Source organism: Phyllobates terribilis, unplaced genomic scaffold (genome assembly GCF_046119375.1).
Source record: "Phyllobates terribilis strain yellow unplaced genomic scaffold, ASM4611937v1 Scaffold_7__3_contigs__length_470593459, whole genome shotgun sequence".
Taxonomy (NCBI): domain Eukaryota; kingdom Metazoa; phylum Chordata; class Amphibia; order Anura; family Dendrobatidae; genus Phyllobates; species Phyllobates terribilis.
In genome coordinates this window covers 155,689,469-155,712,812 of record NW_027362767.1, presented here as the reverse complement: position 1 = coordinate 155,712,812, position 23,344 = coordinate 155,689,469, and the positions used below count along the sequence as shown (strand labels likewise).

The 23,344-nt window shown below is 46.6% G+C and overlaps 1 protein-coding gene across 1 annotated transcript; it reads right to left on the bottom strand.

Moving 5' to 3' along the window:
* Positions 1–9,829: 9,829 nt before the first annotated feature.
* On the bottom strand, positions 9,830–23,191 carry UBQLN4 (ubiquilin 4). Its single transcript, XM_073639489.1, has 11 exons — positions 22,952–23,191; positions 17,667–17,818; positions 17,382–17,593; positions 17,040–17,302; positions 16,805–16,963; positions 16,401–16,626; positions 15,587–15,726; positions 12,256–12,339; positions 12,038–12,153; positions 11,789–11,951; positions 9,830–10,438 (listed from the first exon to the last, which is right to left on the bottom strand). The coding sequence occupies exons 1-11, from the start codon at positions 23,087–23,089 to the stop codon at positions 10,286–10,288; spliced, it is 1,806 nt and encodes a 601-aa protein (XP_073495590.1). The 5' UTR covers positions 23,090–23,191; the 3' UTR covers positions 9,830–10,285.
* Positions 23,192–23,344: the final 153 nt, after the last annotated feature.

Here is a 23,344-nt window from a genome sequence, read left to right as displayed (position 1 = left end):
ATACAATATGAGCCCTGACATAGCTCCCTATATACAGTATGAGCCCTCACATAGCCCCCTATATACAGTATGAGCCCTCACATAGCTCCCTATATACAATATGAGCCCGTACATAGCTCCCTATATACAGTATGAACCCGTACATAGCTCCCTGTATACAATGAGCCCGTACATAGCTCCCTATATACAGTATGAGCACCCACATAGCTTCCTATATACAGTATGAGCACCCACATAGCTCCCTATACACAATATAAGCCCGTACATAGCTCCCTATATACAATATGAGCTCGTACATAGCTCCCTATATACAGTATGAGCACCCACATAGCTCCCTATACACAATATAAGCCCGTACATAGCTCCCTATATACAATATGAGCTCGTACATAGCTCCCTATATACAGTATGAACCCGTACATAGCTCCCTGTATACAATGAGCCCGTACATAGCTCCCTATATACAGTATGAGCACCCACATAGCTTCCTATATACAGTATGAGCACCCACATAGCTCCCTATACACAATATAAGCCCGTACATAGCTCCCTATATACAGTATGAGCACCCACATAGCTCCCTATATACAATATGAGCCTGTACATAGCTCCCTATATACAATATGAGCTCGTACATAGCTCCCTATATACAGTATGAGCCCGTACATAGCTCCCTATATACAGTATGAGCACCCACATAGCTCCCTATATACAATATGAGCTCGTACATAGCTCCCTATATACAATATGAGCCCGTACATAGCTCCCTATATACAGTATGAGCCCTCACATAGCTCCCTATATACAGTATGAGCCCTCACATAGCTCCCTATATACAGTACGAGCCCGTACATAGCTCCCTATATACAGTATGAGCCCGTACATAGCTCCCTGTATACAATATGAGCCCATACATAGCTCCCTATATACAGTATGAGCACCCACATAGCTCCCTATATACAATATGAGCTCATACATAGCTCCCTATATACAGTATGAGCACCCACATAGCTCCCTATATACAATATGAGCTCGTACATAGCCACCTATATACAGTATGAGCCCTCACATAGCCCCCTATATACAGTATGAGCCCTCACATAGCTCCCTATATACAATATGAGCCCGTACGTAGCTCCCTATATACAGTATGAACCCGTACATAGCTCCCTGTATACAATGAGCCCGTACATAGCTCCCTATATACAGTATGAGCCCGTACATAGCTCCCTATATACAGTATGAGCACCCACATAGCTCCCTATATACAATATGAGCTCGTACATAGCTCCCTATATACAGTATGAGCACCCACATAGCTCCATATATACAGTATGAGCCTGTACATAGCTCCCTATATACAATATGAGCTCGTACATAGCTCCCTATATACAGTATGAGCCCGTACATAGCTCCCTATATACAGTATGAGCCCGTACATAGCTCCCTATATACAATATGAGCACCCACATAGCTCCCTATATACAATATGAGCTCGTACATAGCTCCCTATATACAGTATGAGCACCCACATAGCTCCCTATATACAGTATGAGCCCGTACATAGCTCCCTATATACAGTATGAGCACCCACATAGCTCCATATATACAGTATGAGCCCGTACATAGCTCCTATATACAATATGAGCCCGTACAAAGCTCCCTATATACAATATGAGCCCTGACATAGCTCCCTATATACAGTATGAGCCCTGACATAGCCCCCTATATACAGTAGGAGCCCTCACATAGCTCCCTACATACAATATGAGCCCGTACATAGCTCCCTTCTCTGATCGATTGTCGGTTCCACAGCCAGCTCAGAGAATCGTCCAATGCAAAATGCAGCTGCCTGGGAGAGACCTCTGACCCCCGCATGAGGGGGCCCGAAGGCACCCCCCTGACGGCTGTACCCCGGTCACATGCCCCCCTGATTCCCCTACGTATGGCCCTGTACAGTCTATATGACAATATATGACTGGTACCTATAGTATAATCAGGGATGTGTCCTTCTGTCAGAAGCCTCTATAGACTGCGCAAGTGCAATACCTGCTCTGTCTGGCCACAGACAGAAAGACACATCCACATCCCAGACAGGGATGAGGAGTGTGGCGCCGGAGATCGCGATATGCAAAGGCACCATAATCACATACCTGTGCGGTCCTGTCATCTCTGGAGAGGCCAGGGGAGGAGTGTATACTGTGATTTCCGGCGCTATTTTAGTGAAGACAAATATGAACAGTGTCTTCAACAAAATGGAAAGAGTGTATGCGCATACTTTGGCGCCATTTTGTTGAATACAGTCTGCACATTTGTATTCATTCAAATGAAACCGGATATCGCGCTATGCGGACATGGGGAGCATGGACCAGGGTGAGGGGGGAGCATATACCAGGATAGGGGAACAGGATGGGGGAGCATATACCAGGATGGGGAAGCATGGACCAGGATGGGGGGAGCATGGACCAGGATGGGGGGAGCATGGACCAGGATGGGGGGAGCATGGACCAGGATGGGGGGAGCATGGACCAGGATGGGGGGGGGAGCATGGACCAGGATGGGGGGGAGCATATACCAGAATGGGGGGAGCATATACCAGGATGGGAGGAAGCATGGACCAGGATGGGGGAGCATACACCAGGATGGGGGACCAGGATGGGGAAGCATACACCAGGATGGGGGAGCATACACCAGGATGGGGGACAAGGATGGGGAAGAATACACCAGGATGGGGGAGCATACACAGGATGGGGAAGAATACACCAGGATGGGGAAGAATACACCAGGATGGGGAAGAATACACAAGGATGGGGGACAAGGATGGGGAAGCAAACACCAGGATGGGGCCGCTGACATGGCACTGACAGCTCGACCGGATTATCATTGGGGAACATTGCAGACCTTCTACCAAGCGTTTCTGCGGCGGAATTGCCGCTGCGGAAACGCTTAAAAAAACGCATAGTGGGCACACAGCCTCATGGTACAGTGCGGCCCCCCTGCCCCTACCTCTGCAGAAAACATTATAATGAGGGTGATCTGGCCATGGGTCCCCACCCCCCGCCCGGAGCCTCAGGCCCCGGGCGGTAGCCCAGATCGTCCTCATTATAATCCGCCTATGCATATAGCTAACTGTGCTCTGAGTGTGTGGACAACATCATGCAACCATTATGAAAGCTACTAAGCCAGTGTATCTAATCCTATCCTGTGTGATACTGTCTGCTGAGCTGTGTATCTAATCCTATCCTGTGTGATACTGTCTGCTGAGCCGTGTATCTAATCCTATCCTGTGTGATACTGTCTGCTGAGCCGTGTATCTAATCCTATCCTGTGTGATACTGTCTGCTGAGCAGTGTATCTAATCCTATCCTGTGCAATACCGTCTGCTGAGCCATGTACCTAACCCTATCCTGTGCGATACCGTCTGCTGAGCCGTGTATCTAACCCTATCCTGTGCGATACCGTCTGCTGAGCCGTGTACCTAACCCTATCCTGTGCGATACCGTCTGCTGAGCCGTGTACCTAACCCTATCCTGTGTGATACTGTCTGCTGAGCTGTGTATCTAATCCTATCCTGTGTGATACTGTCTGCTGAGCCGCGTATCTAACCCTATCCTGCGTGACACCGTCTGCTGAGCCGCGTATCTAACCCTATCCTGCGTGACACCGTCTGCTGAGCCGTGTATCTAACCCTATCTTATGTGATACTGTCTGCTGAGCCGTGTATCTAATCCTATCCTGTGTGATACCGTCTGCTGAGCCGCGTATCTAACCCTATCCTGTGATACCGTCTGCTGAGCCATGTATCTAACCCTATCTTATGTGATACCGCCTGTTGATTAGACACAGGACCCGTCATGGCTGACTTGCCCGTTAACCAGGATACCCGGGGCTGATGAGGTCGTCCTGTCGCGTGCGGACCCTGCATTTCCCCCCCAATAATCCCTATAACAGCTCCTCATTGTCAGTAGGGTGACAATGGCGGCAATTTTCCTGTCCTTGCCTCATCGCGAAAAATGAAAAGAAGTATAAAAAAAAAAAAAACACAAAATGTAGAGGTAAGGCCGAGGTCGTGAAATTGGGAAAACAACAAGATGATGATGCGTTCCCCGCGCCGCTTTTTTTTTTTTTTGTTGGAAACAAAAGACGTTGCCTAATTATCGCCATTTTCAGGCCGGCGAACGGGATTTTTTTTTTTGTAATAATGTCATTTATCGGCGCTCTCGCCTATTGTGAGACATAAGTGTCCCTGATCCATTATCTGAACAATAGGAGCTGTGTTTTTGGCTGATAGGAGAAGAATCGGCCATTTTAAGACTGAAGCGGTGCCTCCTAGCAACATAAAAGACCACGACCTCACACAGCGCCGCGTCCCCCCCAATTATGGAGCATAGGTAGATGACGGGAAGGAATCAAAAATTAAAAAAAAAAAAAAGCCATCGGCTTCTCTTTTCTCGTTATGAGACAATGCGAGTAATTATCTGACTGAAATCTCCACATTAGACCTGAGAAAATGGTTTCCATTTTTTTTTTCAATATTAATAAAGCTTTATTTAGAAAAATAGATTTTTTTTTTTTTTTATTTTTGGCACCGTAAGATTATTTTTTAGGATAATAAAAAGTTAAAATAAAATAAAAATATTTAAAAGATTTTCTTCACTATTAATCCCATGTGCTGATGGAGCCATGTGGTGTATATCGTTTTCATAATGAATTAAATCCCTAAACCGCCACCATACCAGGTATCATGGAAGTTAAAAGATTCCCAGTTATGTTCTGGCAGGTGGAGCCACGTGCTGAAAATTTAGGGGTTTGTTCATTCATTTTCTGTGGGGCTGAAAAATTAATAAGAGCGGTGGTCAAGCAGGGATAAAAGTGTCCCATTCTGCAAAACGCCGCAGGTCCCAGTTGTCGGACCCCCACGGTTCAACAAGTTATCACCTATCCTATGGAATTGTTGGATTGGAGCCTACTTGCGGATACCCTGATGCCCGGCCAACCAGGTACTTATTTCCTCTTGATGTGATTTCCAACTATTGCCTGTTTTTCTCTTCCCTCACCGAGACTGTAGATACTTTCTCTCCTCTCTACACTGTGGAAATCTGTATACAGATACCTCTAAAGTACCTTCCTTGCCTTCTTAGTTGATTTAATAGTGGTGTGAATTTTACATGGTTTAAAACCACCTCTAACAGGATCTGGAGCACCTCGTGAGGAGAATTCTCAAGCCGGTAAGCAGTCACAGGGGAGGAGCCATTTCCCGAGAAGTCAGGGTAACCAGTTCCTAAGGCTGGATTTATCATGACTGTTTACAACACTGAGTGCAACATGTGCTATAACACAACCACCGAGAAAGAAATGTTAGAAAAATATTAAAAATAAAGACTCACATTCCGGTGCAAAACATTAAAGGGACCATGCAGAATTTGACTACTTGTTATTAATATTATTTTAATCATCATCATAGAGCCTGGAGCAACATGAGAATGATCAGAGGCGTTGCCCGAGGATGACAGCCCCACAGCAGGGATATTCCTGCAGGCGTCAGATCAGCGGGCAGGAATACATCAGTCTATAAAGCCAAAAACCGAGCTTTCCTATTTTTCCGTCAGCCCCAACCAATTTTGAAAGTGCTTTAGTGCAAACAGTTATCCGCTGCTCCATACACTATCATTGTGTGAAGAGACAAGGAACCCAGGGCCCTCATTGTAGTCAGTGATCATAAAGTAATGGCATGCTCCTAACAATATGTCACCGCTTTAAGGCATGGGAGACCCCTTTAGAGAGGAGCTGGCACCAAGTCAATAGTGGCTCTCAATCAGAAATAAACTGTTTAGTTTTTTGTTCTTCATGAGGGGGCGCGGCTCAAGGGAATAATGCAGCCAAGATAACCCCCCCGAGGATCCCATGAGCACAGCCTCCCCGAGGATCCCATGAGCACTGCCCCCCCACCCCCTGAGGACCCAGAGCGCCCCACCCCCAAGGATCCAGAGAGCACTGCCCCCGGGGACCCCATGAGCACCGGCCCCCCTGAGGACCCAGAGAGCCCTGCCCCCACCCCCGAGATAACTGCCCAACCTCAGGACCCAGAGCGCCCCACCAAGGATCCAGAGAGCACTGCCCCCGGGGACCCCATGAGCACCGCCCCCCTGAGGACCCAGAGAGCCCTGCCCCCACCCCCGAGGACCCAGAGATAACTGCCCAACCTCAGGACCCAGAGCGCCCCACCAAGGATCCAGAGAGCACTGCCCCCCCGAGGACCCCATGAGCACAGCCCCTGAGGACCCAGAGCGCCCCGCCCCTTAGGTCCCATAAGCACAGCCCCCCCCCGAGGACCCCATGAGAACTGCCCCCCTCCCGGCGGATCCTGTGAGCCCCACCCTCACAGATCCCATCCCCTTGTAAAGACCATAAAATTTAGCCCTGATTTCCGGAACTTTATGAAATACTTAAAAAAAAAAAAATAAATAAATGGCATACTCAGGGGGACAGCGGGAATAAAATAGCAAACACTGGCCATTTTGGACCTGGTGACAGGCAAGAGCCCCACTCCTAACTTCAATGGCCAACTCAGGTCCTCCATAACACTTGGGAGGGTATGTTGACCAGGGGGTGGGGGGTCATAATATAGTCAGGACTAGATGGATGGAGGTCTATGCTTAATAACTATGTTCTGTACATTTTCAGGGAAGCGGCAGCCATTGGCTTCTTGGTCGGTGTGGAAGACTAGTGATTTTGTTGTTTCTAGTTTAAGAGAAAAAAACAGCAAATCTTAGTCTCCATACTGCCCCGGAAAAAAAAAATCTCTTCAGAGAACACAAGATGGCGGACAGACTACGCAAAACCTCCAGACTAAGCTACAGCGATGGTGGAAATTTTGTGTGAGCATGTGACATTGAGGATGAAAAGCTCTTTCCACTTGGATCCCCAACACCGGAGGTCTGTGCCCTCATGCTAAGGCAGCTGGCGGCCATTTTGAAGGCAACGCCAGTTTTTACTACGAGTTGCTGCCTCAGGTTTCTCACACAGTCTCCATTTACTAGGCCCTATAAACAGCGATGTGGCCATGTTGACCATACCAGCCAATCAAGAGCTCAGCTTTCATTTTGTACCCGGCCCTAGAAAGAAGAAGGATTGGATGCTATGTGCGACAAGGCCACATCTACTCTACAGCGGTCTCGCTACATCTGAGGCCTAGTGACCGGACTAGATTTACTGACACAGACTAATGGTATTAAAAATAAAATTGGTACGCCATGGAGAGGGGGCATGTTACGTGCCTCCATTATAGCCACAAAGCTCAAACCTTCATTTTTCCAGTCAGGAAAACGCCATTGTGTCCTTCATTGGTTGTATATATGTGCTCTATAGCAATAAATGTATATTATTATTGTTGGCTAATTTATGGAATGCATCAAAGGGCTGAAAAAACTAATAAAAAATATAAATCTGTAAATTTTGGCTCATGTCATTTTTGTGACTTTTTACTATTTTAGGTGGGTGTGATTATAAGGTCACAGCTAGATTAAGCAAAGAGAAAGGCCAAAGACCAAAAGAGATGAACCAGAGGCATACACACATTATAAACAATGACTTAATAATACAAGACACATGCACCAATATTGTGAAAAAAAAATGAAGTGCCTGGCAGGACTTAACACATTCATAGGCACCAAACAAGCTCTCTATAATGAGGGTGTAAGTAATAAGTTGAGCCACTAATGTATATCTATGTGCAAATGGTAACTAAGATATATCAAAGGGCAATCAGCAGGAAAAAAGACCTATGCAGATTCACCATATAGTCGTATATATACTACATGAGTGTATTACCTGATATGTACCAGCCACTGACACATTACCACCGTCTGCGCTTCAACCCCGACGCACGTTTCGGCAAAAAGTCTTTGTCGAGGGGCATGACAAAGGTTTTTTGCCGAAACGCGCGTCGGGGTTGAAGCGCAGACAGTGATAATGTGTTAGTGGCTGGTACATATCAAGTAATTCACCATATAGTACTATATATATATATTACATGAGTATCTGCATAGGTAGTTTTTCCTGCTGATTGCCCTTTGATATATCTTAGTTACCTTTTGCACATAGATATACATTAGTGGCTCAACTTATTACTTACACCCGCATTATAGAGAGCTTGTTTGGTGCCTATGAATGTGTTAAGTCCTGCCAGGCACTTCATTTTTTTCACAATTGTATTGGTGTAGGTGTCTTGTATCCCACACACCTGTTAATGATTTAATAATAAAACTTCTTATGTTTATAATATCTGCATGCCTCTGGTTCATCTCTTTTGGCCTTTCTCTTTGCTTATTGTGATATGATGATCCGGCTACCTTAGTCCTAGGTGGGCAGTATTAAATATGGGCTACATCAACGTGCATATATAGTTTATATACTGCTTTTTTTCTGGAAGTTACCCTCACAGCTAGATTAAGAAACTGTCACTGTTTAACCCCTTCCTATTGCAGACAATTATTATTTTTTTCTTTTCACTTTCGTCTTTTCTTTTTTTTTGGGTCAATACGGCCGTATGAGGGCTTGTGTTTTGCGGGACAAGTTTTGAAAGACATTCATTTTATCATACAATGTAATGGAAAAAATAAAATCCAAGTGGAGTGAAAAAACTTTTTATATATATATATATATATATATATATATATATATATATATATATATATATATATATATATATATATATATATTTTAGTGGTTAAAATTCAGACTTTTGTATATAAAAACAAAATAAATATTTTTAAAGTTGACTTCTGAATTTGAAAGCCTTTATGGATGTCATTTTGGGGCACATTTTAATTGCATTTTTGGGGGACACGCAACCACAAATTTTTTTTTTAGACATTTTGATTTTCTTATTTTGCGGCTTTTAGCATATGGAATAAATAATTTTATATCTTCATAGATCAGACTTTTGGGGAAGCTGCAAAACCATGCTTGTTTTTTCTTATGTGAAGAGGGACAATTCCAATATATAGTTTTTTTTTTTTTTTTACATTTTTTGTAGCCCGCTCAGGGGACTTGTCTGTCGTTATTACGTTATACTGCGTTACTTCATTGTATAGTGAATTTGACACTCTCTTATGAAGTCACAAAAATCCACTCTACATATCTCAAATTAATCCAAATTTTGGAACAAATTCTGGAAACGAAATTCATATTTTATACTGCATCTAATTAATACCAAAGCCGAGGCCTTCCCCTGGAGGACTGTCGTGCAAGCAATGAGTCGTGGAGTTAAATCCCCGTCCTCCTTTCTTTAGGTCTGTGACAGCTGAGGTTTTACTCCCCCCATGATCCCGACGACTATTAGGATGGCTGCAAGTAGCTGCTCACATTCTAAAACAGCGCTCCTCCTGTCCACTGGTTGGGTGCGGTATTACACCTCAGGGACAACAGGGAGGGGGCAGCCATAGTTTTATAAAGCTATATCTATATAAAATTATATTATAGCTAGACTAGATTTAAGTGTAGCTGTGAGAAGAGTTTTCAAAATCTGGATGTTTCCATTCACTGACCGGATGCACAGATGTTGAAAATTAAACTTGGAGACCTTGTTTGGACTCTGAAAGGCCCCCCCTGGAATGGGGCGGTGGGCTCCAAAATTCGCTAGCCCCCACAGGGAGCAGCACTGCCACAGCTTCCACTATAACGAGGCACATCAGAACCCCAATTTTTGGGAAACCGTGCGCCTGTAACCATTACCTATCCTCCATAGACACACATGCCCAAACCTCCCCTCCTTCCTCTTATGCCAGGGGTCCGAGCCCGACCACCATCACCAGTCTTGTGCGTAAGATCAGGAAAAATAAAACATTTGGTTTTATTGTTAAAATTAAATCTAATGAAAATAAGACTCCACATCGTTAGGGGTGATGGAGGGGTTAAACTTTAAAATATATCAGTGGGGTGGGGGCAAAAAAAAAAAAAAAAAAAATCCTAGGTGGTCAGAGAATTCATGATATCCGCTGAGCAAAGTCACGTGTAGATTAGCGAGTTAAATAATTATGAGCAGTCGGCTATGAGCGAGCTTTGCGGGTTATGGCTGTCCTGTATGGAAGATGTAGCCCTCGTGATGGGGGAGATGAGACATGTACAGCACCACAGAGCGCCTCCTATGGTCAGGAGACCGGAACTGTCCAGTGTCAATATAGCATGTAGGCCACTTCCAATGATGCTCGGCGGTCAGGACTAAGTACTAAAGGGCCCGGATGGTTCTGGCAGGGTTTGCGCATTTGTGGCTTTTCGCTCGTTATTAGGAGGGCTGAGACCCCAACAGTCTTTCGATGGCCGCGTTGATGTCCCCACCCGTCGCTATCAGCGCCTGTAGGTTGGCTTCGCGGTTAATAAAACCCATTGCATTTAACTGGTCCAGTTGGGACTGGAAGCGCACTTCTGGGGTCTGTCCCTGCAACAGAAATTACAAGTCAGCTCAAAGTATTTTCTTATCAAAAGACCCCTTTAAGGGGTTATTCCCATCTTTATACCTAGAGTTTGTAGAAACAAGCATTTTTGCAATTTAGTACTTTTTAAAATGTTCAGCTGTTCTTAAGCCATCAGCCCTTTTGTTTTTGTTTGCAGCTTGTTGCCTTGGAGACCAACCACCGCTGCTAAACCGAAAAACACGTGCAGTGCTTACAAGCTGTATTCTATTGAGCTTGTAAGCGCAGTTTTGAAGATGACCAGGATCGCGCTGTCATCTCCTAATCACACCCAGCTTCAGTGCAGTGCTCACAAGTCAGACAGCAGCGGTGGTCGGTCTCCTAGGCAATGAATTGTAAAGAAAAGTGTTAATATCTCAAAAATGCATGCAAATTTCATTAAGCAGTAAATTGCAAAAATGCTTGTTTCTCCAAGCACTACCCGACAATATCCATCTTTAAAGAATGGAAAAACCCCTTTAACTACTTCCTGCTCCGGTTTACACAGCACTAGCACCAAATGCAAGCAGATTATGCCTAAACGCAGGGGTGGTCTATTCAGAGGCACAGCGGTCCTCTTCATGCTAATGGTACCGTCATGGCAGCCCGAGGATTACTGCAGACACTCGCTGCAATCTTACCATGGAGGTGGGAAAAAAGGAACCTAGGATACATATTATATTGCGGTGTCCGAAAAAGCATAGTAAAAATGTATACCACATGAAAAATACATAGGCCAAACATGGGATAAAAATTTATTGAAATTCCTGATGTACGAAAAATAGTACCAACACCAAACTATGGCTTATCCACTGAAAAACAAGCCCTGGCACGGCTCTAGAAATGGGGAAAAAATAGGGATCTTGAAAAATGGTGACAAAAGATAAAAAAAAAAATAAATAAATAAATAATATATATATATATATATTTTAAACGCTGTAAACCATAACAATACAAGTTTGGGATCGCCATCACAATACTGACCTGAAGCATCATAGTAACAAATAGTAACAACAGGAAACAAACTTTTTACAATTCCACCTCATTTTGAATTATTTTCCCCAACTCTCAGAGCATTATGTGCAAATGTGAATGGTGGCATTCAAAACTTCAACTCGTCCAACAAAAAACGAGCCTTCATTTCGGAAACAAATACAAAAAATACACACTGGTAGGAAGGAGTTAATTCACAAACCAGGGGGGCCGCCATGACACTTACTAAATAGCCCACAGGAGTGCAAAACAGGCCTTGTGATTGCTAATAGTGGAGACTGTTAAAGGGGTCATGTTAAAAAGGGGCCTGTCCGCATTTCTGCCCACCCCTCCCGCTCTCATACCGGGGCGCTTCCTCCTGCTAGAAGCTGGATCATCTGCTGCATCATCTGTTGCTGAGCACTGCTGGTGCCCCCTGCTGGAGAGGCACTGGCCGGTGTGGGGGGGTTGGGATTGTCAGGGACTGTGCTTCCGCTGGATGTAGGGGGAATCCCGAAAGTACCGAGACTGGAAGAGAGAAAATGTGAAGTTCAGGGGGGAGGGGATAATTGAGAAGAAAGGTCCCGGCAGGGCACTAGATAGGAAAACCTTACCCGGAGATCAGGCTGGGGGCCTCAGTCTGGAGAGTTTGCAGCCCCTGCTGTATCTGGAGGAGGGCCTGCATGGCTCGGGGATTGGTCATTACAGAGAGAGAGTCCGGATTCTGCATCTATGGGCCACAACAAGGGTGTAAGGTTAGCCCCAGCTACTCGGGCTGGCCACCCTGGGCCGTTTACCATCTTGGACAGTGCTAATATTCCGCCAATCTCACCTGCTGTAGGAAGACAGGCAGCTGGAGCCGGAGCTGTTCCTGTAGCTGGGGGTTACCCGAAAATATTGGAATGTTTCCCATCATCTAGAAAGAAAACACAGAGAAGGTCACATCAGTCACTAAGGGGGCGTCCCCATCTCAAAGTGAGGGCTTATCGCCACCATAGAGGGGATCTGAGACCACCACTGATCCTAACAAAGCTTTCCCTGCCCCCATTCACTTCAATAGGGAATACCTGAAGTTTCCTGCTGAGGAGCCGCAGCTACATAGGAAAGGACAGAAAGGAGAAAAAAAAAAAACAAAACCAGAGAGCAAAACAGAAAAACACAAAACTAAAGAAAAAAAAAGAAAAACAGGAAACTAAAACCTGCGGCCCCATAATTTTCAGGATTGTTTACGGTCCTCCTCCAATCAGTGATGGCGTTTACTAGTGGTATTCCCCTTTAAATGTCTGAATGTCCAAGGACCACACACTGATGAAGGGCTGGTTTTAGACAAAGTAGGGCCCTGGGCAAAAGTTTAAAGTGGGGCCCCTAATGCTGCCATATTGCCCCAACAACAGAAACATTTACATGTGCTGAGTTCAGGCCATTAAACGAGCGGTCGACAATATTGAAATCGTTCGGCGATTGTTTCCCGGCCTCGTTACACCAACTGAGGAAGAATGATGGCGACAGAATGATCAATAATAGATCAATCTGTCCCCATACACATCATGTTATCAGCAGTAAATCTGCAGATTACACTGGGCGATGTGCTGCCGAGAACAATGGATTGTTTATGCCGCAACAAAAATCACCTGACAAATAGGCAACATTTTGCTCGTTCAATGGGCGATTGATATTTACACCTATGGACTCCCATCCCATAAATGTGGATGCTAAACATACGCACGCACAAGTATACAGAGCACATGAATACAGATGAATGCATACACAGAGCACATACATACCGACGTGCCTAGACGGAGCACATACAGAACAGACCAAAAGTTTGGACACACCTTCTCATTTAAAGATTTTTCTGTATTTTCATGACTATGAAAATTGTACATTCACACTGAAGGCATCAAAACTATGAATTAACACATGTGGAATTATATACTTAACAAAAAAGTGTGAAACAACTGAAAATATGTCTTATATTCTAGGTTCTTCAAAGTAGCCACCTTTTGCTTTGATGACTGCTTTGCACACTCTTGGCATTCTCTTGATGAGCTTCAAGAGGTAGTCACCAGAAATGGTGTTCACTTCACAGGTGTGACCTGTCAGGTTTAATAAGTGGGATTTCTTGCTTTATAAATGGGGTTGGGACCATCAGTTGTGTTGTGCAGAAGTCTGGTGGATACACAGCTGATAGTAAAGAAAAACGAGTGGCCATCATTACTTTAAGAAATGAAGGTCAGTCAGTCCGAAAAATTGGGAAAACTTTGAAAGTGTCCCCAAGTACAGTTGCAAAAACCATCAAGAGCTACAAAGAAACTGGCTCACATGAGGACCGCCGCAGGAAAGGAAGACGAAGAGTCACCTCTGCTTCTGAGGATAAGTTTATCCGAGTCACCAGCCTCAGAAATCGCAGGTTAACAGCAGCTCAGATTAGAGACCAGGTCAATGCCACACAGAGTTCTAGCAGCAGACACATCTCTACAACAACTGTTAAGAGGAGACTTTGTGCAGCAGGCCTTCATGGTAAAATAGCTGCTAGGAAACCACTGCTAAGGACAGGCAACAAGCAGAAGAGACTTGTTTGGGCTAAAGAACACAAGGAATGGACATTAGACCAGTGGAAATCTGTGCTTTGGTCTGATGAGTCCAAATTTGAGATCTTTGGTTCCAACCACCGTGTCTTTGTGCGACGCAGAAAAGGTGAACGGATGGACTCTACATGCCTGGTTCCCACCGTGAAGCATGGAGGAGGAGGTGTGATGGTGTGGGGGTGCTCTGCTGGTGACACTGTTGGGGATTTATTCAAAATTGAAGGCATTCTGAACCAGCATGGCTACCACAGCATCTTGCAGCGGCATGCTATTCCATCCGGTTTGAGTTTAGTTGGACCATCATTTATTTTTCAACAGGACAATGACCCCAAACACCTCCAGGCTGTGTAAGGGCTATTTGACCAAGAAGGAGACCTGGCCTCCACAGTCACCAGACCTGAACCCAATCGAGATGGTTTGGGTGAGCTGGACCGCAGAGTGAAGGCAAAAGGGCCAACAAGTGCTAAGCATCTCTGGGAACTCCTTCAAGATTGTTGGAAGACCATTTCCGGTGACTACCTCTTGAAGCTCATCAAGAGATTGCCAAGAGTGTGCAAAGCAGTCATCAAAGCAAAAGGTGGCTACTTTGAAGAACCTAGAATATAAGACATATTTTCAGTTGTTTCACACTTTTTTGTTAAGTATATAATTCCACATGTGGTAATTCATAGTTTTGATGCCTTCAGTGTGAATGTACAATTTTCATAGTCATGAAAATACAGAAAAATCTTTAAATGAGAAGGTGTGTCCAAACTTTATCTGTACTGTACATACCGGCACATGCATGGACAGCACATAGGACCCAACACATCCCTACAAACAGTATAATGGCCCCCACATAGTATGATGGACCCCACAGAAACATTCACATTGTTTAATTGCTTGCATACAGTATAATGGCTCCCACACAACTCTCCATATAGTATTATGACCTTCCGCATAGTCCAACGCACTCCCCATGGTCCTCCATACAGCATAATTCACGCCCCATAGTCCTCCATATAGTATAATGCACCCCCATACACCTCCGCATGGTATAATGCGCTCCTCATAGTCCTCCATACAGTATTATGGCCACCAGAATGTACTCACCTCTCCCCTGCTGCTCGGGTCTCCGCAGCTTCACTGCCCGGCACAGGTTGGCGAGATGAAGTGACTCTCGGGCCCTATAGCGGCTGCATGGTCTGCCGCTATTAGCAGCACATCACTGGTAGGGGCCCCTTGGGTGAGTGGGGGCCCTGGGCAATTGCCTAGGTTGGCTCTACCCCTACCCAACACCGGCCCAGCACTGATGGAATCGCTAATCAATGCTTATAAGACACATGTTTACCCCCATTCTTATGGTATTAAAGGTGTTCTTCAAGATAGTTAAAAAAAGCAGTTACTTTATCATAAGAACAGCGCCACTCCTGTCTACACGTTTTGTGTGGTACTGCAGCTCAGGCTTAGTGGAATAGAGCTGAAGGGCAATCTCTATGGATAGTGGTGACGTTGTTATTGGAAGAAAGCAGGCATGTTTTTTTTTTCTAATAATGGAAACCCCTTTAAAGAAGAGTGTGATAGAAGTAGACCAACCTGAGCTGCAAAGTCTGGATTTTGGGAGAGCGTCTGCATCATGGTGCGCATGTAGGGGGCAGATATCATGCTCTGTATTAGCTGGGGGTTCTCGGATATCTGCTGTAACAACCCTTGCATCTCGGGGCTGTTGTACATGCCTAAACCAAGAAAGGAAATACATAACAGCATTTACACAATAAAGTCACCTACAAGGGTTATGTGGTGCCTGCTACGGCTGCGTCGGGGGTGGGAGACGCAGTTTGTCAGCATTTTTGAAAACCAGTACCTTTTTTTCATTTTACCACTTAGGATGCAGCTGTCAGTTTGTCAGCGGCATCTAAACGGTACAAAGATGGCAACCCCAGCTGGAGCCTGCTACGTGGCCAGGAGATGAGCCCCACCATCAAAGCACACCACTTAGATGCCGCTGCCAGTCACTGATCGATGCATCCTATCAGTACAAAGATGGCAACCCCAGCGGGGGACTGCTACGTGGCCAGGAGAGGAGCCCCACCATCAAAGCACACCACTTAGGATGCATCGATCAGTGCTTGGCAGCGGCATCTAAGCGGTACAAAGATTGCGACCCCAGCGGGGGACTGCTACGTGGCCAGGAAGGGAGCCCCACCATCAAAGCACACCACTTAGGATGCATCGATCAGTGATTGGCAGCAGCATCTAGCGGTTAAGCAAGTGGAAACAGAGTTAGCTCCAATAATACAGCCGGCTCCAGACACCACGACGTGTCAAGTACATGTCAGGAAGGGGTTAACTTTAAGCCATCTATGAATAGTCAGCCATGGAGGGGAGCCAAATGTCTCGGAGCTCATACCTGTCCCCAGGCTGGCAGCGTTGATACCAAATGGGTTGGATACAGTCGGGGCGCTCTGGCTGGTGGTGGAGCCGCCGGTGGTGCCGCCGCCCTCGCCGGTGGGGGGTTGACTCTGAGGAGATGACGGGTTCCAGGGGTTTGGAAGAGGCTCGCGGTTCTCTGTGCGTAACGGCTGTGAGGCAGAACCATCCGAGACCCCCGCCGACGAGAAGGGGTTGTTGCCAAACTGGGGAAAGAAGAGGAGAAACAGACGCCATAAGCAAATATCATACAGACCCCGCACCCCTCCCCCCATTACCAGCAAATATACAGGGGACGAAGCATCATGGGAAATGATTACACCCCTTGATGGAAATGACTGGATGCCCTCTGCTGGCAGGCTGGTGAAGTGCGCCCTGCCTTACCTGCTCCCGGGCCGCGCTGAACATGGGCTCCTGGATATCGGTGTACATGCGCCGTAAGGCATTGTACCCCCCGGGGATGCTTTCCAGGTTACTGAGGGCACGGTCCTGGTTCCTCATCATTTCCTGCATCATGGCGGGGTTGCGTGCCAGCTCCATGGTCTGAAATACAGGAAGCAATCAATGGAGGCACACGGGCAAAAGTCCACGACGCAAGATGGTGCCCAGCGACACCCACCTGTCTCATCAGCTCCGGGTTGTTCAGCATGTGGCTTATTTCGGGGTTCCTCTCCATCAGCTGCTGCATCTGTGGGTTGGCCATGATCATTTGCCTCATGAGGTCGGGGTTGGACATCATGTTCTGCACCAGCGGGTTCTCCATGATCTGGGACAACATCTCCGGGTTGGACATAAGCTGGCGCTGCATCTGTTGCTGAAGCTCCATGAAGTTGGCAGAGCCCATGCCCAGGTTGCCCAAGCCGGACAGGCCCCCAAACCCAGCTGAGGACAGAACATTCACAAGTAACACGCCTGTGGCAGGAGAAACCCCTGCAAGTCAACCATGGAGGGTCATACTCACAAAGGATGCTGGGAGAAGAGGACCTCTCAGGCGGGCTGGTGGCGGACCCCCTGGCGGTACCACCAGGGCTCTCAGGGGAGGCGGCGGCTGACGAGTTGGACTGAGAAGGGGGGGCAGCAGTGTTTCCTGTGGGTGAGGAGGATGCGGTAGAGGCAGCAACGGCAGCAGCGGTGGCAGCAGCAGAGGGGGACAAAGCGGACGGATCCTGCGACCTGAAGCCAGAAAGTGCATGAGAAATATAGGCTGTTAGATGCCCCCTTCCCGTGTCCTGAGAACAGCGCTCACTTCTGTGCCGTCTTGATGACTAGATGGACGGTTAGGCCGTCTTTGATGCCATGTTGGTTCAGCGTGTCGCCATCTTTCAAGATCTTCCCGGCAAAGATCAGTACCAGCTGATCCTTCTTGGCTTTAAACCGCCGGGAAATCTCCTCTTTGAACTGCGGAGGGGGAAAATAAAAAGTCAAATCGGGGGGGGGGGGGGGGGCGACACCTGAAAATACATGAACACGACAGAGCCCATTCTGAAAAAGGGGTACACCGACCTGTACTGATACTAAACGTGGAGGAGACGGTCCCCCTTCATTCTCACGATTGGTCAGGATGGCATATGTGCAATGTGTCTCCGCTTCCTACATCTAGTGATAGCAGGGGGCGCTGCACACCAAGCATCCCCTACACACAGACTTAGAGGGGATTTTCCCACCTTCCTAGATTATATTGCTGGATAGTATTTCTAAATACAAGCACTTTAGTAGTTTGCCGCTTTCTAAACTTTGCAGCCATTCTTGAGATATTAACACTTTTGTTTCAAGCTTGTTGCCTAGGAGACCGACCACTGCTGTTGTCTAGATTGTAAGCCCTGCAATGAAGCTGGCCAGGATTAGGATCTAGCTGTGCGCTCCAGGTTCAAAACAGAGCTTACAAGCTCAACAGAAAAGAGCTTGTAAGCACTGCACATGTTCTGCTGTCTAGCAGCGGTGATTGGTCTCCAAGGCAAAGAGCTGTAAACAAAACAAAAGTGTTAATATCTCAAGAACGGATGAAAGTTTTAACCAGCAGTAAATTGCAAAAGTGCTTGTATTAACAAGTTCTATCTGAATATATTCATTTATGAAGATGGGAATACCCCTTTAAAGGATGACTCCATTCACAGCAAGGGCTGCATCTAGAATGGTGTACTGGGCAGACTCGGTTTACACTGTGCAATCAGTGCCCTCGCTATCCACAGACCCCAAAGCCTTAGAGGAACCTGGAACTGATGCATTGCAAGCTGCAGCTCTGGGTGTGACTGGAGTGTCAGGCAGCATGCCGTAGATCTGTAGCCTGTGAGAAGATTGGACATCTCTTTTTACTTTGAAGGGGTTAATAAACACTAAATTCCCAGAACCCCAGCTCTGGAAACACAGCAAACAAACGCGTCAGCTGCTGCGAGGGGAGGGGACGGCTGTGTCAGAGGACGACTGGCGAACTCCACAGAGACTGGCGCTGACATCCTGGCACAGAGGCAGCTCTGACTACAGAGGCGCCATTATACATGCTGGGATGGAGTGGTACATGCCTCTGAAGAGTGGGGATGCCAGCTCCTACAGGAAAGCTGGACAGTGGGGCATCAGCAGTAAGCGCTATTCTGCTTGCTGTCAGTGACTGGAACCGTCTTAGGCTGTGTGCCCACGATGCGTTTTTTAAGCGTTTCCGCAGCTGCAAAAACGCTTAAAAAACGCTTGGTAGAAGGTCTGCAATGTCCCCCAATGATAATCCGCATGTGCTGTGCCCATGCTGCGGAAATTACCGCTGCGGATTATCATTGCGGAAAAAAAACGCAGCACTACCAATTATTTTGCGGAAGCGCGGCGTTTTCGCCGCCATTGACTTGCATTAGAACGCGTGTAATCCACATCCCTGCATCTGTACATGCAGAATCCATGAGTTTCAATGCGCGGATGGTACCCGGGTGTGGAGGACAGGAGACTCTCCTCCGGACCCAGGTACCATAGAACCTGTTAAAAAAAGAATTTTAAATAAAAAATAAAGATTATATTTACCTTCTGATGGCCCCCGGTGAACTCGTCCTCCCTTGCCGGCGGATCACGGTGGACTGAAGGACCGGCGCTGACGTCATAGTCATGTGACGGCAGGTCCTTCACTGCAGTGTACTGCAAGCTGCCGGCAGCCAGGAAGGAGCAAAGCAAGACTCCGGGGGCCATCAGAAGGTAAGTATAGATTTATTTATTTATTTTTTACCATTCTTTCGGTCACACTATATAAATCCATGCCGTTTCCACGGATTTATATAGTGTGACCAAGATGACAAGCACTTTCCAAGTGATGGTAAAATCGCTAGGAAAAGCGCTTGTCAACCCGCATGCGGAAATGCAAGTGAAGAACGCTTCACATCCGCATGTCCCTGGCAGGAAAAATGCATGCACAATCCGCATGCACAATCCGCATGCACAATCCACATGTACAATCCACATGCGTTTTTTCTGCCAGGGAGATGCAGAAACGCTCAGGAAAAAATCCGGAGCATTTCCGCATCGTGGGCACATAGCCCCAGGTGATCAGGCTGCTGGTGTAAGGCTAATACTCCTGGCAGCTACAATCGCCTCCATTCTGACACAATGTAACAAACCGCCTAGGAATCAGCAGGTCTGAGCTGCTGCACAGGACAAGACAGGATACAACTGCCGCAAACCCTCAGAAGGGAGAAGGGCAGAAAGGAAATCTCTGGCTGTAAGGCTATGTGCCCACGTTGCGGAACTGAAGCATATTTTTTACGGTTCTCCCTGGCAGCAAAATCGCATGCGCATTGTACATGCGTTTTTCCCACCAGGTAGAAGCGTTTGTGAAGCGTTCTTCACTTGCATTTCTGCATGCGGGTTATCAAGCGCTTTCCAGGCGATTTTAGCATCACTTGGAAAGTGCTTGACAGCTTGGTCACACTATATAAATCCATGCAACCGGCATATATAGTGTGACCAAGTAATAGTTGAAAGAAAAGAATCAGAATGGTAAAAAATAAACTTTATACTCACCTTCTGATGCATTCTCTGCCCCATCCGGAGTCTTGAGCGGCTCACGCTGTTGTGTGCAGGACCTGCGGTGAAGTCATTGAGTCATGTGATGGGTCACATGACTCAATGACGTGGCAGGTCCTTCAGACAACAGCGCGACGGAGGGAAAACATCAGAAGATAAGTATAAACTTTATTTTTTCTTTTTTTTACAGGTTCTTTGGTACCCAGGTCTGGAGGAGAGTCTCCTCTTCTCCAGACCCGGGTACCATCCGCACATTGATTCCGCATGCGGAAACGCAAAATTAATGAACATGCTGCGGATTTTTGACCGCAGCATATACGCTGCAGAAAAATCCGCAGCATTGACATTGCGGAGTGCCATTGGGGACCATGGGGTGCGGATATACATGCGTTTTACAAGCGTTTACGCTGAGGAAATTCCACAGCATATACGCTAGTAATACGCAACGTGGGCACACAGCCTAAACCGCACAGTACAAATTCACTGACAGCAAGCAGAGATCTCCAGAATGCTGCAGACTCAATGCCTAAAGATTAGGCCGTAATACAGCAGCCTGGACGACGAGGCGGGTACAACGGGCGCCGCAGTGTTAGGTAATCAGACACTTACGCCATGGTCACACAGATTAGAGGGGGCACAACCAGCAGCAGGGGATCAAACATTACTCAACCAGCGCTGAACACCAACCAGGCCCACACCAACAGTATCACAACGTGTGGTCTACACACTGATGAGGCCCTATGTACATTATACCCCAGAGCTGAACTCACTATTCTGCTGGTGCAGTCACTGTGTACATACATTACATTACTGATCCTGAGTTACATCCTGCATTATACTCCAGAGCTGCACTCACTATTCTGCTGGTGCAGTCACTGTGTACATACATTACATTACTGATCCAGAGTTACCTCCTGTATTATACCCCAGAGCTGCACTCACTATTCTGCTGGTGCAGTCACTGTGTACATACATTACATTACTGATCCTGAGTTACCTCCTGTATTATACCCCAGAGCTGCACTCACTATTCTGCTGGTGCAGTCACTGTGTACATACATTACATTACTGATCATGTACTGATCCTGAGTTACCTCCTGTATTATACTCCAGAGCTGCACTCACTATTCTGCTGGTGCAGTCACTGTGTACATACATTACATTACTGATCCTGAGTTACATCCTGTATTATACCCCAGAGCTGCACTCACTATTCTGCTGGTGCAGTCACTGTGTACATTCATTACATTACTGATCCTGAGTTACATCCTGTATTATACTCCAGAGCTGCACTCACTATTCTGCTGGTGCAGTCACTGTGTACATACATTACATTACTGATCCTGAGTTACATCCTGTATTATACTCCAGAGCTGCACTCACTATTCTGCTGGTGCAGTCACTGTGTACACACATTACATTACTGACCCCGAGTTACATCCTGTATTATACGCCAGAGCTGCCCTCACTATTCTGCTGGTGCAGTCACTGTGTATATACATTACATTACTGATCCTGTACTGATCCTGAGTTACATCCTGTATTATACTCCAGAGCTGCACTCACTATTCTGCTGGTGCAGTCACTGTGTGCATACATTGCATTACTGATCCTGTAATGATCCTGAGTTACATCCTGTATTATACTCCAGAGCTGCACTCACTATTCTGCTGGTGCAGTCACTGTGTACATACATTACATTACTGATCCTGAGCTACATCCTGTATTATACTCCAGAGCTGCACTCACTATTCTGCTGGTGCAGTCACTGTGTACATATATTACATTACTGATCCTGAGTTACCTCCTGTATTATACCCCAGAGCTGCACTCACTATTCTGCTGGTGCAGTCACTGAGTACATACATTACATTACTGATCCTGAGTTACATCCTGTATTATACTCCAGAGCTGCACTCACTATTCTGCTGGTGCAGTCACTGTTACATACATTACATTACTGATCCTGAGTTACATCATGTATTATACTCCAGAGCTGCACTCACTATTCTGCTGGTGCAGTCACTGTTACATACATTACATTACTGATCCTGAGTTACATCCTGTATTATACTCCAGAGCTGCACTCACTATTCTGCTGGTGCAGTCACTGTGTACATACATTACTGACCCTGAGTTACATCCTGTATTATACTCCAGAGCTGCACTCACTATTCTGCTGGTGCAGTCACTGTGTACATACATTACATTACTGATCCTGAGTTACAGCATGTATTATACTCCAGAGCTGCACTCACTATTCTGCTGGTGCAGTCACTGTGTACATACATTACATTACTGACCCTGAGTTACATCCTGTATTATACTCCAGAGCTGCACTCACTATTCTGCTGGTGCAGTCACTGTGTACATACATTACATTACTGATCCTGAGTTACATCCTGTATTATACTCCAGAGCTGCACTCACTATTCCGCTCGTTCCTCCCCTCCTCCATGCACATAATAACGGGGCAGTCCCGCACATGTGACCTGTGCTGTGTGAGCGCCATCTCCCACAATGCAGCCCGCTCACCTCCCGCACACACGCCGTCTCTCCGATCACGATCTCCTCCTTGTCCTTGGGCGTTTTCACTGTGACCCGAATAAAGCCTTTACCCGGCGCCTGTCCGGGGTTACCGGAGGCCGCACCGTCAGCGCCGCTCTCCGCCATCTTGTGTGCACCCGCCCACCCCGAGGAGGAGCAGAAAAAAAGTGGGGGAGTGTAGCCGGCAGCCGCGAGACAGACAACTCCGTGCTTTGTTTTACTTGCCAGACTCTTCATCGCCATCCGGCGGTGTGGGGGACCCAGCGCAGACGAATGGTGCTGCGTCATTCCACGCGACCAGCTGATTCAATTTGTCCAATCAAGACGCAGCTCTTTGGAAGGCAGTCAATACACGAACCAATCAGAAAGTAATTTTAAAAC